At 44.4% G+C, this 16,012-nt stretch overlaps 2 protein-coding genes across 3 annotated transcripts; one reads left to right on the plus strand and one right to left on the minus strand.

Moving 5' to 3' along the window:
* Window positions 1-293: 293 nt before the first annotated feature.
* Window positions 294-5,280, minus strand: LOC135493970 (zinc finger and BTB domain-containing protein 41-like). Its single transcript, XM_064781671.1, has 7 exons — window positions 5,148-5,280; window positions 4,552-4,754; window positions 3,848-3,925; window positions 2,862-3,728; window positions 2,462-2,577; window positions 2,060-2,309; window positions 294-1,891 (listed from the first exon to the last, which is right to left on the minus strand). The coding sequence occupies exons 2-7, from the start codon at window positions 4,688-4,690 to the stop codon at window positions 1,074-1,076; spliced, it is 2,268 nt and encodes a 755-aa protein (XP_064637741.1). The 5' UTR covers window positions 4,691-4,754; window positions 5,148-5,280; the 3' UTR covers window positions 294-1,073.
* Window positions 5,281-7,572: 2,292 nt separating this feature from the next.
* On the plus strand, window positions 7,573-15,975 carry LOC135493919 (uncharacterized). Of its 2 annotated transcripts, none has more exons than XM_064781582.1 (7): window positions 7,573-8,104; window positions 8,605-8,792; window positions 11,993-12,116; window positions 12,732-12,828; window positions 12,927-13,085; window positions 13,840-13,949; window positions 14,854-15,975. In XM_064781582.1, exons 1-7 carry the CDS (start codon window positions 8,102-8,104, stop codon window positions 14,923-14,925), a joined length of 753 nt encoding a protein of 250 aa, XP_064637652.1. In that variant the 5' UTR covers window positions 7,573-8,101; the 3' UTR covers window positions 14,926-15,975. The 2 variants fall into 2 exon arrangements, with proteins under 2 accessions (XP_064637652.1, XP_064637653.1); XM_064781583.1 differs by having other exon boundaries at window positions 12,927-13,073.
* Window positions 15,976-16,012: the final 37 nt, after the last annotated feature.

The following is a 16,012-nucleotide window of genomic DNA, read 5'->3' on the forward strand; positions in this document are numbered from 1 at the left end:
GCTGGCTGCATGTGCTAGAGACGTCACAACCAGGACTGTGTCTCCAAAAGAGCTGTCTCTCATCTCATGACGAGAGCTCTGACTGAGTCTTAGCCACAGCTGTGGTCGGACTCCCACAGTCCTGGCCACGACTGTGTCTCCACAGACCTTCATATTCTGTCAGATATTTTACGTTCTGACCAGGGTTGGGGGATCATAGCTTCTACAAGCAGCCGAATACTGTCTATTCTATGATTCATGTTATTATTGAACATGGAAGAAGAAAACGCCAAACAAATCGATTTATCAAATTACTTTAATATTCAAACAAGTATTTCAAGCTTTATGATACTATAGACAACAGTACATTAATCATAAATAACAATTTTTATTGCACAACAGTTAAAATGCAGTTTATCTTATGCTGTGTCAACCTGTTTAAGCTGGATAATGCATGTCTATTACACATCACACATCACACACGTAAAATAGGCCTTTTGTACACGAGCCCCGAAAAAAGCTCAAATGTGTCAACACAGTTCATTTCCTAAAACATCTCGTGATCTGACATTCAAAGGTGTAATAACGGTAGATTCACACGGTGCCAATGTGATACTCTTGGCTGAAATAAGGCCATACCAAGCATGGCTTGAACCTGTAATCTAGCTACAGCTCTCATAAATGCGAAGGTGCCATGCGTCCCGGGTTGTAGCAGCCTAACACTAACCACAACCTTCTCCAACGATACACAATCAAGCCTTTTGATCTGGAGACGTATAGACCCTGGGACACATAGAACATCCTTTTGATCAAGGACACAACCCAATGGCGCATATAGAATCCGGGATGCAGAGACAACTCCATGACAAACAATGGTCACAGAACTAGTTAAGTGTCAAATCACTGACTAACATGGAATGTTAAACATTGAAATAAATACACATTTAAATTAAACTGTTGCTTGAAGTTCACCTCTAGTGTTGCTGCAATAGTTACCCCTAACACCAAGGACCATATAACGAAACTGAAAGTGGATGATTTCTGTCCCGTTTGTTGAACAGAAATGAATTTATAACTTATACTTATTTGAAGGCCTAACAGTACATATATTTACCACTGACACTATCACCTTGTCCCTGGATTAGAAAATACGGCTGGTCGTCTCCTTCCACCTTTAAGATGCTGAGCTGCGGCGGGCCACGACTCTGCTGGCGACTCTCACTGGTTATGATGGCTTCCACACTCTCAGACACATACTCCACACTTCCATCCATCGGCAATGCCTCACCAGGTTGTGAATTCGTCGACTGACCTGCAGTGCCACCTAGTAACTGCCGGAACTGTGGCGCCTCACTGTCGGTACTTTCCAATACCTCGTTTGTGTTCAAGTTCTCCACAGTGAGTGTTAAACTTTGGGAAGGTACGTCAGACTGCTCGACCCCTTCTACCGCTACAGTATTGATCGCATTCCGCAACTGGATGTCCTCAACTAAACGTGGCGGAGTCTTTACGGCACTTGGCACCGCTAAATGCTGCTCCTCTAAATTCTCCATTGCGTCATCTTTGATTTCCTCCACAGCAATTTGCAACGCATCATACGGACTCGGCACAACACTACCATCTGGTATCTGGTAGTGAACAATCTGGAAGCTGTCCGTACTTTTCAAACCCTTTCTTGCGGTGGGATTTTTTCGGACGGACGTCGTTTGGTTTGGAGTCGGCAAGGGATTACCATTTTGGTCATGGCCTCTTTCCTGGTGCACGACCAGGAACTTCTTGCGGCGGAACTCCATCTTACAGACATCACATTTGTGGGGCAGATGACGGAGATGCACCGACTGAATGTGGACATCCATGTTGCCTTTGTCAGCAAACCCTTTACCACAGAAAGAACACAGGTAGGGCTTCTCACCTGAAAATTTACGGGTTGAAATATATACTGTGCGTTGAATAAAAAAAGTCGGCGAATCTTTTTCCACAAAAGGAATGAAAATGCTGATGAAAAATCAAATGGTACAAAGGTCTGGTGGGCATCTCAATTTAGGAGCTAGGAGAAAGCATGAAGAGGTTGGTTACAAACCTGAGTGAGTCCTCAAATGAACATTCAGATGGTATCGTTTGGCGAATTTCTTCGGACACATTTCGCAGGCGAAGGACTTCAGCTTCTTGTGGATGGCATCAATGTGACCTCTCAGGGCGCTGGAGTTCTTGAAGCCTCGGCCGCACTCATCGCACTGGTGAACTCGAGGGAAGAACGTCTTTTGGTCAGTTTTCCCATCGTTGTGGGTGACTGCTATGTGTTCGAGGAGAGGTCTGTTCCACGTGTAGCCCTGGGGTGAAGGAGGAAAACTTCATAATTACTCAAGAACTTCATGTAGACTGTTAACAGTGTGTTTAGAGAACGCCCAAACTAGGGAAGGTAGATCATTATAGTTAGTCTCATGATTTACACTATCATAAAATAGACAGGCCACACCCTTACCTTTCCACAGATGTGACATGTAAACGGGAACTTCCCTTGATGCATCGTCGAGATGTGGCGCAGGAGGTTGTGCGTCTGGGTGAACGTTTTATCACATGACTTACATTTCAAAGGATCTGAAGAAGATAAGACAGTCCAACATCAGTAAAGCCACACCAGTTACTTTGATCAGGAGAGCACGATCAGATGGTATGTCAATGTGAAAGTGGTTACAAGCCTCACAAACACGCTGTGTGGACAAAGAATCGATAAAAGTCACGAGCAGTCGCTGTTCGAGTCGCCTGTAGCCTGGGGTAGGTCACCACCAAATTGGCCAGGATTGAGTGAGTGGCTTTGTGTGGTGTGATCACAGGGGACCTAAGACAGCAGAAGGAAGAGGATAGCAATGTGAGTCACCTACCTCCATGAATCTGGATATGAGACGATATATTGTTGACGATTTTCCCACATACAGGACACTGCTGTCCACTTCGACGGCCTCTTTTTGGTCTAGCTTTCTGATCCGTGCCATCAGCTGCCCGAGCTGCATTCAACTTCGGCCTTTTGCGTCTCTCTTTTTCCGATGACTCAGCATCATGACATTTCTCCTCAGATTCCTGTAGCTGCGACGGTTGTTCAGATCCAGCCTGAACCAACTCCTTTCCTGTGACGTCCTCCATTTCATCATAGTCCACAAATGAACCACGTGACGGTTTCTTTACCCTGCGGCCACTTTTAGTCAAATTCACATCACTTTTTTTTTCCAAATCTCGATAACTCTGATCAGTTCCTCTGACGCACTCTGGATCATTGAGTTCACCGTCATCCACAGTATTGGCGTCTGCATCATTTGACCCCTCAAATTTCCTTGGCCGCCCCTTTTTTCGTTTTCTCGACGCTGTAGAGCTACCAGGGGTCAAATCATGCTTTTCAACAACTGATGCACTCTGTGTCACAGGCACCTGGAGACTAGTCTTGACCAAATCAGAATCACATTTCATTTGAACCACACCAGTTTTATCCCAACTAGTTTTATGCTGTCCTTCTGATAAAGATTTCTGCATAGAATTGATGTCATTTAGATTCAGTTCAGTCTGAGTCTCCTTCTGACTTTGCGATGCTGAGACGGTCCCCGGAAGTTTGGAGCTTGATTCCTCACCCAAATAGATATACTCGTATGATGACCCAGGGAAAAAGTCCTTCGGCTGATTTTCCATGTTCGACTCGACTTCTTCTCCGAGTAAACATCGCGCCAAACCCCCAGAGTAAAACTTGAGAACATCGCTACCTGAATTGAAAGGCAAATTAACCAGTAAAATGGTGAGACCATATGATGGATGACACCACTATCGAAAGGGATGCATAGCAGTTCAAAAAAGAATAGCTTGATAAGAAGTGAATAAATACCTTTTATTGATAAGACGCTGACTTCTCTGTCAATCCTGGTCTTCTTCCTCATGGCATGGATCTCTGACACTTTCTCATCTGAAATATCAACAATTGGGCTCACTTTAGTTTCCCTTCATCTCTAATACAATAACATCCATCACATAGCATTCAATCAAACCATGCTATGGACCCACATGCCGAGTTGTGGCTAACAATTTGCGGCTTGACATTTTTTTGGGTCATTATGCACCAGTGTCTCTATTGTTCATGAGAACCTGGGGATGGCCTGGACAAAGAGGACTGGAGCTAGGTAGTTCACCAGATGAAACTCTTTCCAACCGGCGATTTTTTATGTTGCCTAATCTGACAGCTTGCTGGGCAATTTTCTCAAAATTGCCCTATTGTGCAGTTACATAAGCCATGTTGTCAATGGTTGTAATAATGACCACTCATGGTAACAGGTTAATAGTCTGGAATCCAGGCCTAATCCCTTTCTAACATGAAAGAATCGAATTCTTTTTAAAGACCTCAATTATGATCAATGTTGCACTTGTCAGAGTCGTTTGAGTGCACTTATCACAGCTCAGAATTCATGATTTTTCCTTTCCCAGGACAGGCCAGCTCAGCAAACTGGAAAACCTGTCTGATTCTTGGAAGTCTGGGGATTGGATGAGTTTGATTCTTCATGGTGATATTGGACTTAAAAACTTTGGACAACTTACTTTGATCAACAACATTGATGTCCAAATCTTCGCCTGCGTTCATTTGATAGAGTAACCTCAAGATCTCAAAGTCGATGTAGAACTCTAGCGTGCCGATCTCCAACATGGGGACAGGCTGGGGTTGGGCATCATCAGACATGGTGAGCAGATGGATATGGGTTTGCAAGATACTATGACTGCTGGAGGAGACGCTGAATTCTCACCTGAAAGATATAAACCTCGAAGTTAGTAGAATAGAGATAAAGAACATGAAGAAAGGTTATATGTGATAAATTGATGAAATCAATGCCATTTACCATGGTTGGTTGAATATCATCATGCAATCAAACTACCGATAGCCTACCTCATTTCCGATGAGTTGGGGCAGGGGGGGTTGTAAATTTTAATCGACTCCTCGATCCAGCCCTCCCCAAGTGCCAGCATCTACACCTAACACCAGATTACCACCAATGAAACCAGGCCAATGTACATCACAATGCCTGTGCAACAATGTATACATCTACTTGTATTGCCTGTGATCGGCCATCTTGCGGGTTGAAAAATACGAGGGTGCACAATATCAACGATCAAATACATCTAATAGGTTGAACTCTTACGTGGTCTGCATCAATACAATCGACGAAACTTAATCTTTCTTTCTCTCGGTTTACTGCGCACAATTCGGCCAAATTCACGCAAAAATCGGGATTTTTTTTAATAAATAAATTCAGTGTAGTTCTTTAAAACACCGGTAGCGCCGCCACTCGAAGGTTGTTGTTCGAGGGGCTGTCTCAGAAGTTTCTAGCCTAGTACCATGATGCGCCGCATGGTGGCCCTGAGGCGGCCGCTGCCGGGGCCAGGTCCGGGCCGCGAATTTTTTTCCTGAATCTTGGACAGGGACTTTCAGCCAATCAGATTTCGACAAATACATGACGTTAGAAGTCTTAGAAACTTCAGAGCAGTCGTCAGAAATGGCAGAATACGATGTTCGATCCAAAGGTCGCGAGTTCGAATCCGGGTGTGGACAACATCTTTTTTTTAAATATTTTATTTTTATAATACGTTTCATGTCCCTTAACATACATACAGAAAGGACAATAACAATCACCCATCTCCAAGATCCAAGGGATAGTCCTTGAGATATCATCATATTGAGTATGAATATACAATGAGAATTGTCTTATGCGAATGGTCTTCCTCCAGACCAAAACAATGGGATGGGAGACATGGCTGCTCCACCACGAGACTGTCACAACCAGATCAGACCAGAGGAGACATGGCTGCTCCAGGGTGCGGGACTGTCACAACCAGACCAATGTTGGGAGACATGGCTGCTCCAGGGTGTGGGACTGTCACAACCAGACCAATGTTGGGAGACATGGCTGCTCCATGCAGGTGTGAGACTGTCAAAACCAGACCAATGTTGGGAGACATGGCTGCTCCAGGGTGTGAGACTGTCACAACCAGACCAATGTTGGGAGACGTCGCTGCTCCACCGTGAGACTGTCACAACCAGACCAATGTTGGAAGACATGGCTGCTCCAGGGTGTGGGACTGTCACAACCAGACCAATGTTGGGAGACATGGCTGCTCCATGCAGGTGTGAGACTGTCAAAACCAGACCAATGTTGGGAGACATGGCTGCTCCAGGGTGTGAGACTGTCACAACCAGACCAATGTTGGGAGACGTCGCTGCTCCACCGTGAGACTGTCACAACCAGACCAATGTTGGGAGACGTCGCTGCACCATACACGGTGTGAGACTGTGACAACCAGACCAAAGCCCCGGCCTAGATTAACCATGGTTGTAACGGAGCGGCGCGCTCCGTTAACATAAGACGGCCGTCGCCACCACTGTACTTTGCAATAAGCTCCCCTGGACCCCCATCCTTGGTTTGGTTAAACAGCGAAATGAGTCCCAGACAAACCAGCATGCAACCAAGCTATGTGCAAACTCCGGGTACAAACGACCGACTACAGTGCACTTGCAACACGATAGACCCGTACCCTGGACAGCGCTCACTCTCGTTTACTGTGATTAGCCTCAGTGGGCCATATTTGCATGGTTGGCCTATGCGGAAAATTCTCCTAGTCATCTCCTCGAATCCCAATACAATTGAAAAAATAGTTTGGAAAACCCGACCTAAAATTTGAGGTCAATTGGCAAAACAACACGATTGTCTTATTTGTATAGTTTTGGACGAAAATCGGAAATGAAGCAAGAGGAGGTTGTGACCTATTGCCTCAGATAGTTGGAAGTAAATTGCACTTTGCCCTAGGCGATTGTTTTGTCACCAGCATGTCTGGATGTGATTACTGGTAGCATACTAGTATGTGGGACGGTGCATGGTGTGTCGATCTCGGCACACGGATATCATAGCCCCCACAGACCCGTTCACGGCGACATAATATGAAAGATTTCGCACTAATGATGAAATGCACCATATCACCTTTAAATTTGAAATCCAAATTAATTTTTGAACTTCAACCCAACCTATTTGGCTACAGATTCAAAAACTATTCATGAACATCGTCATCCTCCTACGATAATTGCGTGAGATAGCAGTGACGTCTATTGGTCTGGACCGGATCGATGGGCCGTGCCGGGAGTAGCCCAGATATTCATCAATGTCCATTCATTCATCGCATTATCTGATTTACCAGATCAATATCATCGGCCTCGTCTCATTCTAACATTTTACAAATCCGGTTACACCGTGGATTCATCATCGGAGTATTAAAGGGAGACTATGGCCAGGAGGCAGGTAGGTCCGAATAAGGTACACGAAGTCGCCAATAGGGGTGTCCCCCACGCCCGCTTAGAAAACTGGGTCTGATTAGACCAAGTGATAAAAACGAGAATGAAATAGATGTATCCGTATAAACCGTGAGATAGAAGTGACGTCTATTGGCGGCTTCGTGTACTGAATCCGACCCACCTGGTTCCTACCTATAGAGTCCCTTTAAAAGACACTTTCCCACGTCTGCTGGTCACGTGACTCCAATGGATAGAAAGCCTTTATTTTGATTCTGGGCGATCCTCAGTAGTTCCGGTTTGTGACGTTTGTCCCATTTGTCACTCACGGGTCCAAATATAGGCGAGTGTTTATCCCGTCTGGCTGCGTAAACAATAGCAAGGCAGTAATTACTCCCGATTACTCATTAGCCGCTCTTTCGGAGCATAATATCGACCGAGGACTATATAACGCCAATCACGACACATTCTGATATTATGTCGGACGGAATCAACTGATTGGGGCAATCGGTGGAGTACATCAAACAGCGGATTTACTCTCTGTTAGATCTGGAAAACAGTGGTTTTGAAATATCTACTTTTCCAGATCGGACACGGCAAGGAAAATTGTTATTTTTACCCGGATATTTGACAAGAAATCGATGATTCAGATTGTTGACAAACCGGAGTATAACCTAGATACATCAGATTTGGAGAAAATTTGATCCGCTGAAAATTCATTTCTTTTCCCATCGACTGGACATCGGACACTTTGGAATTCAACCGCTTCCGAACTTTTTTATCATCATTCTCCATTTTTGGGACTGCGTCGGCAGCATGGTAAGGACTGATTTTTTTTCTTTCTTTTAAACGCGAAACTATCATAAACCCATTTGTCTCAAGACTTCTTTGTCTATTCTCTGCACCAGTCGATTGGGTTTTTCGTGAGTTTTAAATATAATTTTAAGAAAATCATGGCTGATGTTCGCTTCCCCGTCCCTGCTCTCTACTAAAGGACACTAGAGGCGAACATTAACCCCCAGCCCTGATTTCCTCGGGATGTCCTACCATGGGGCAGTCTCATCATGTGCGTTTCGTAAATGTGACATTCTCACTTGGTTTCCTCGACCCTGGACAGAAGCAGCTTCCAAAGATGTCTCGCCAGCCGATGGAAGGCTAGCTAAATACGAGACCTCTGAAGGAAGCAAAATAGCTTTTCCATTCACATACCCTTGGCTACTTGACTTTTTGGGACGAAAAGTCGACAGAGATGATGGAATGTGAAAAGCATCTCTCCTGATTGATTATGTCATTTTCCGACCCTTTCTCTCTGTTTTTAGATGAATGCCGATGAACTAGTGAGGTTGATACTTCTCACTACTGCCACCCTCCTCTGCCTTATATCACCCCCCGCCCGAGGATGTTGTCTCCCGGACTTCTCCTCCATGGACGTCAGCGTCTCCGTCAATGTCACATTCCCTCCAACAATGCCACAGCAGTGGAACATGAGAGTATTCACAAAAGCAAGGTGAGCCACGAATGTATTCACAAAAGTTTTTAACCTGAAATCAGCAGGTCATACATGTCGGTTGCTGCATGCCCCCTGGATATTGGCAATGCTTCTTAGGGCCCTGCTATGGTGGTCTGATTTCTCTTGGACGTCACTAGTCCCCGTCTACCGCCAACTATCACAGCGCGGTGAACATGCGAGTATTCACAAACGCAAGTTGAGCCACGATTCAATGTATTCGCCAAGGTTATAAACCAGTAGAGGTCGAGGGTTGCTGCATGCCCTCCTCGGTATTAGCAATGCTTCTTACCGCTGTTGTCGGCTTGATTTGTCTTATACACAGCGGCGAGAAGAGTGTCATACTGTTTGTTGTGTTGCCAAAAGAATGGCGGGAAGAACACGCGGGAAACACTTCGTCAAGATGCCATGACCGCGATCAAACCAGACTGGTTAAACTAAATGCCATATCACGGAATGGCTTACGGCATGATCCCACAATATGCTGGAATGCCATGACAGCAGTACAACTGTGACTCCATAAGCAGACTCCATCATGTTTATTTGGCACTAATCGAAAGAGCGTAATATAAACCAATTAGCCTTTCTCCCGGATACGTTCAATAATGTCAGGCAATAATTGCATATATCGGAAATGGCCACGGCATTTGGTATGTTTGTTGGTTTGTTGACGGTCACGTATTATTGTTTTATCAACATTGCTATGGGAGCATGACTATTTCTATCGTCCGTCAACACTGCACCCAGTTGCAGGGAATGTTATTTTTAGCGTGATGAAATAACACAAGATCATCAGAATGTACCCGTAAGCAATGATCCTCGATCGCCATGTGGTAGGCCGAGTAAGCTGGCAGTCGGGAATTTTGCAAAACCCCTTAAACACCAACGCCAACGCCAGTCCCATCGTTGGACATCGTTATCACGGCAGATCGAACAATGGGATGAGACACTCCGGACGCAGTGGACCGGCTTTCTCAGTCCCTCCCAATGAAGAAGGCTCATTACCGCCGCTACATGTATGTGCGACAACAGGATCTCTCGTCTGAGGGTAAAACCAGTAATCGCTGGATTGATATTCACTCTCAAGTCGTATGCGACCTGCGATGACCACCGCAAACGACCGATTATCATCGCATGCGATACAAATCACAGATCGTAGCGATTTAAATGGCTCGTTGGCGTGGTGATTGTACTCTGCACGAGGTATAGTAGAGACAGGCCGCAGGATGACTGGCGAGCGGCGATATCTTGACCGGGCTACACGAACCTCTAATTTTTGCGACAAAAAACCCACAAGAGTATATACGCTGACAGAACACTAACTGTTAATAGGTATAATATACACTGACAGATGGCCAACATAGTTCATAGCGATCGTTCAAATACTTGTAATGGTTAGTGGGTGTCTCGTCCATACAAATCATATGAAACATTGACACAGTTGTCAGCAAATTACAAATAAATGTCCAACTAGACATTATTCCTAAATCAGACGCACTACCACTTCTGATAATTAAATGACAGGTTTTTACAATTAGGCCAATTAGAGTTCCCTGTGGATTGGTCATTAGTGTCGAGGGCAATTTAATCACTTGCATATATCTCAAGTGCTGCACTTCAAATCACCGCCAGCGGAAACACGCTGAATGCAAGCATTGTACATTGTTGTAATGTTATGCTAACAACAAAAATATTCCACTTAAATTGAAGAAATCCGGAAATTGGTTACAGGCTGCGCATTCTCTCGCGACCACACACTTGTCATGTTGGTCAGGTTTCTCTTCAGTCCGGACGCGGTGGACCGGCCGCGTCCCTCGCCCTAACCATATGAATAGGATGACGAAATAAAACCGACCACCTGATTTTAGTCAAAGCAACGATGCACTGACCACCTGAATTTGAAGGGTCACTCATTCTTGCGGCTTCGCCGACAAACGACTAAGCTGGCGACATGGGAGAGACCGGAAGGATTTGTCATTTTTAATGGGTATATAGGCCTTGTGGCAGGAAGGATTGTGTGCACCTCAATTAACTGGAATACCACTATGGATATTAAGTCATGAGAATAAAGACAGACATTCCAATCAAAATATTGAATCATCTTACCTTCGACTTCACAGAGCTCTTTGGTAGAGCAGGCCCAAGCGCAGCCCCAGCTCACCAACCTTACTATTCAGGAGTTTTACTTTTTATTTCGTTTGTAAAAAACTGAACCCACCATATCAACAGAAGTTATTAAACTAACGACCAGCTAATTTCAAAAGGTGCGCCCTCGACTATAAAAAGCACCAACCTCAATTTCACACCAACAAAGCTAAATTAAGTGATTTTCTTTTAGGAAACTGAAATACATTTCTTATAATAGGTTACCTCAAACACTGACTTGTGTGTCATATTTAAACAGGTTTCGCAACCCTACGAAGAACGATATGTAAGAACGACGAATGACAAACGACGCCACGAAGGACGTATTTCATCCCCGACTTTTCTGAATTTTCCCAGATTCATCTGACCACCGAGTGTCTTGGGAATGTGAAGCTTCAAAGAACTTGATGACACGACAGACCTTCATAGTTCGTCGTTCGTAATGGTTGCGAAACCTGCCAATGTCAATTGGCCATTAAAAATAACCTGGCATCAATCAAGCAACATGTACTTGATCACCTAAAGTGTGACGAGTGCATCTTGATCTTGATCTTAGACGATACTGCACTAGACTACTGTGAGTGTATTGGTTGCGAAGAGTGACGACTGGTGTTATTGGTGGCACACAGTGGCTGAGAGTGAAGGGCAGAGATGTCCTCAATCTCGGCGAGCCCAGTTTTGTTCCACTCTGGTTCTTGGGAAAGGAGTGCAGTTTAAGTACTCTGCTGTAATAAAAGCTAAAAGTTAAACTTCTGGGTTTAAAGTCCGATATCAACTACGATATAGGTTATTTTCTGACTTCACACTTTAAACCCGGTCTGTCCTGAAACCTTTCAGTGGACCTCAGATGAGCTGCTCAACCAGCGCTATAATCTGAGCATTTCTGACCGGTACTGATTTATACACCTGGGTGCAGAGAGGCAAGTAAGACAGAGAGACCAGCCTACAGTCTCATACCGACGGTGGGGATCGAACCAAAGAGTCCCAGCCGGCTCCTAACGTGACTTACAACCAGTCGTACAGCATGGTACTATCATGTATCGTCACTCTTTCAGCATCCACACGAACTTCCGTCGACAAAACTTCCGAATCGATCTCGGTCCACTGGTGATGATGAAGGCCAGGGGTCGACCTTTGACCCTGATTGATGAGGCGAGCTTTCTGTTGGACAAACGAGGTGTAAGTATTAGGCCAGAGTTAAAGAGGTTTCACGTTGTCACTTGTCATGTTTCATTTGTCACGAGTTAACTGATTGAGGCTTGAAAACACGACGTGAGGATGAAAAGTGACCTCGTGAATCGTATGTAGCCCGCTCTTTAGAAACGACTTGTTCGTTCTTCATGTCACGCATGAAAAGTGTACAGTGACACGTTACATGTGAAAACGTGAACTCTATATCATGATATAATGGTGGGCCGAGACGGAGATTGTGTATTATATCAGGGTTCCCCATTCATCAGTGTTTCCAGCAATACCATGTGTTATATGATAGTTACTCAACCACAGTCATTTTTAATCATCAAAGCAAAACATTTTTGAGTTTTTATGCACCGATGTTTGCTTTAGATGACAATTAGACTTTCAATGAAGGAGTAAACCCTCTGACACACACTCCAACACAGCTACCACAGGATCTTCGCCAGAGGATGGAGATTGAGAGTCCCCGATAATTCTATACACAGAAATAGCCGAGTCTCGTCGGGAGTCGCTGCTAACGTCTGGTTAGTCAATGGTCAACGTGCGACATCAACTACGCATTTTTTACCCTATACTTTATCACTTATTGTCTTTTAGGGTGTACTGACCGCCTACGTCAAGGCTCACGGTAACTCAAACTGCATGGAAGTGCCAATATATGGAAAAGTTGGAAAAGATTACCAATGCTTCACAGGTAAGATCAGACACGTTGCAGCAGTTCACGGGCAGCAAAAAAGGGATAGCAAGGACACGCAAATATTGTTGTTGACCAATTCTTCTTTAACTCTTCAGATACTCCTTTTTCGTCGATCGTCGAACGCGATGATGACGTCACGACTTACCTATTGCGACTGATGAGACGGGCATCACTACGTGTCGAGATGGACGATAAATGTCGACCAAAACATATGAAAGAGGTAGTGAAGATACCAAGACGAGGTATAGTGCGAGGTATTCTTTAAACCACCTGGGTCATTGACTCAATTCATTTCTCCTTTACTCAAGGTTTCGCTCGGGAAATGCAAGTGTTACGGCAAAGATTGTTCAAACGATTACCATGAATTGACCACCCGTATAGATGTATTTGTCATGTCTATATACATGTATTGGCCAATTTGTTTGTAAGGTATTGATCCACTGACCACCAATTCCTGCTGTCATCTTTAAATACTTGATACACTCGAAGTATGGCCGAGCACAAGCCCGCAGAGGCTGACGAAATGAGCTGACTTATAGCACGAAATAGTACATGAATTGGTCAATGAACTGCGGTCATTGGCCGAGTTCGAGCGTGATCTGGAGTTCGACCAAAGCGGATCGGAACGGAAGCCTGACCATAAGTAAGAGCACGTGACAAGACGCACAAAAACCAAGAGAAATAATATGACATCATTTATTCATATTACTCAACTCTTGTGTCATGTTTCAATTCATTGGCCATTACCAGGTACAGTTGGGTAATGTTCTCATATTAACAATGACCATACTTGGTTTATCGTCGATTCGTTCCGATTCGGCTGAACTTTAGAATCCCCGATAGGAAATGACGTAGTTTGATCGCATTCAACTATAAATCCATTGAACAGTGGTGCTTGGTTAGTCAACCGATGACCTTTTTTTGGGGTGTGATCGGGGATCCTAAACTCGTTCCACGGGCAGATGTATTCATTGTCCCTGAAATCTTCCACTTTTTTTTATTTTTCAGTGACTTTGACGGCTAGTCTCAAATTTGTCAACCGGAAGCGACTTCTGAGCAGGCGGAAGTTTTTAAAACCATGTGACCAGCCACGGAAAGTATCGAACAAGCGAATAAAGGTGGGTAAAGACAACCTCTACCCCCAGGGGTCAGCGCACTCGCTACGGTGCGGCCATTTTGAATTGCTAATCATGAGTCCCCGGAGGAAGAGGTTGGGGTAAAAGAAGAGTTTGGAGAAACATATCGTCTCACGCCACGCCACATCCGAAAGAATTTGCACTTAGCCTTGGCAAAAAGGTTGTGTACATCGGTGTATGGGTTCCAGATCCTTCGTGGTGGCCATAATGCTAGTAATTTGATTGTATTTGTGCGCCCATCTAGTAAATTGTAAATTTGCAATGATTAACTTCTGTGCCAGTTAATTAACCTGCTAACAAGGCGTCTGCTTCTCTTGAAAGAGCTCGGGATCCGAATGAACATGATGAAAGTGTCGAGATCAAGATGAGACATACCAATGTTTTCTACCTGTATAAATTTTTGCATACATAACCGGAGACGAAGTTGTATTTGGCGTGAGGAATCATGGGATTGAACCGTTGGATTAGTACCCAGTCGACTCAAACCTGGCAGTACACCGGACGAATGGATAGATCGGTCATGCCTGCCATTTTATGATCATGTGATGCCAAGCACGTACAAGTGACGTCATCATAACAAATTCTCTCGGCCAATCTGGAACATACGCTTGCTGTGGCATGTGACATGATGGAATCATTACGGTCCGAGAGGTCTACGAAATCGAAATGGCACATAGATACAATAACATGGCAGGCATAACCGACCGTCTCCTTCGTCCCCGTGCTGCCATCTTGTGGGACGATCATGTACCAATCTACAAATCGTTTTACAGTTCGGAATCCTAAGATTCAAAGGGCCAAATTACACAGTCGTCATGTTGGGCCGACTGTGGTAAGCAGAGAACCTTTACTGCCTTTTAACTAATTCTGTTTACTGCTTTTCCAGATTCCTTCCTTTAAAAGAATGAGGCAGACACTGGCTACTGGCTGGTTCACCCAGTTTGCTCGAGGAAGATAGAGACTTCTTTCATGACCCGCAAAGGAAATTAATCAACTATGGCTTCTTAGGTTAATTAACCAATGAATGGTGTAAAAAAACAAATGCAGTGAAAGCTCGTTTTCCCTAAGATCCCCAGATCGCCGATCTGTGCACCTGCGCTAGAAAAAAATAGTACGCACAATTTTCAGTGTTTAGGTCTCAAGTACGCAACTATTTTCTGGCTGAATGTACAGAAACAAATAATGGTATGCGTACTTTGGCTTGATAACGCCTATTTAACGAGTCTATTGCATTATGCATTGCCTTTCAACGAGAGATTCCGCCGTGCGAAATTTTCAAGAATAAAAATGACGTCACCGCTTTAAACTGTAAATATATTTCATGAAACTGTTTGTATTATCAATTGATATGGAAATTACACTTTCTGGTATGGTTTAGGGTGACTTTATGAGGAACTATTGTCTCGTGCCTGTTTAACTTTGTTGAGTTGGACTATTTGTACGTACAGGACGTTGTTCAAAAGTGGTCGTCTTTAAAACCTGGCCGACACCAAGCTATTAAATGCCGAATAGAAATGTAACTATTTTACAATTGTAACAATGAATAGAGACTAAAAGAAGTGTTCATTCTTAACATCGAATCGATTTATCTGAGGGAGGTCGTTAAAAATGAGAATACTGCCCGAGTGTGTGATATGAGTCACCGAGTTGCATGAGTTTATTTTGTCCGGCCCGGCCCAGAAAGCTCTGAGACTGCATGTTGAGACCTCTCGGTCGAAAAATGCAACAAGTGGAGGTTTAGATCGGCCCCGACTCCCTTTTCGACGTTATCATTTTCAATTGGGTTTCCCGTTCCAAGTCGTCAAGGCGGGCGAGAAAACGACGTGCAGTTCTTTAAGTCGTAAGCTGGCAATTCCAACCACGAAGCGGTGAAATGATCGTAACCGAAAATTCACCGCCGACTTCCGAGACCAACTTCGCGTTTATCTCGCTCTCGTTCAGGGAGTAGGGGCCTGTTTCATGGAACATCGTTAGTTTGAGAAGGTATTATTTGGGCCTCATCATGCATGTAAAAATGTTTAAGGCGTCGGTGAGGTTAGCCCTCT

The sequence above is a fragment of the Lineus longissimus genome, chromosome 9 (assembly GCF_910592395.1).
Source record: "Lineus longissimus chromosome 9, tnLinLong1.2, whole genome shotgun sequence".
Taxonomy (NCBI): domain Eukaryota; kingdom Metazoa; phylum Nemertea; class Pilidiophora; order Heteronemertea; family Lineidae; genus Lineus; species Lineus longissimus.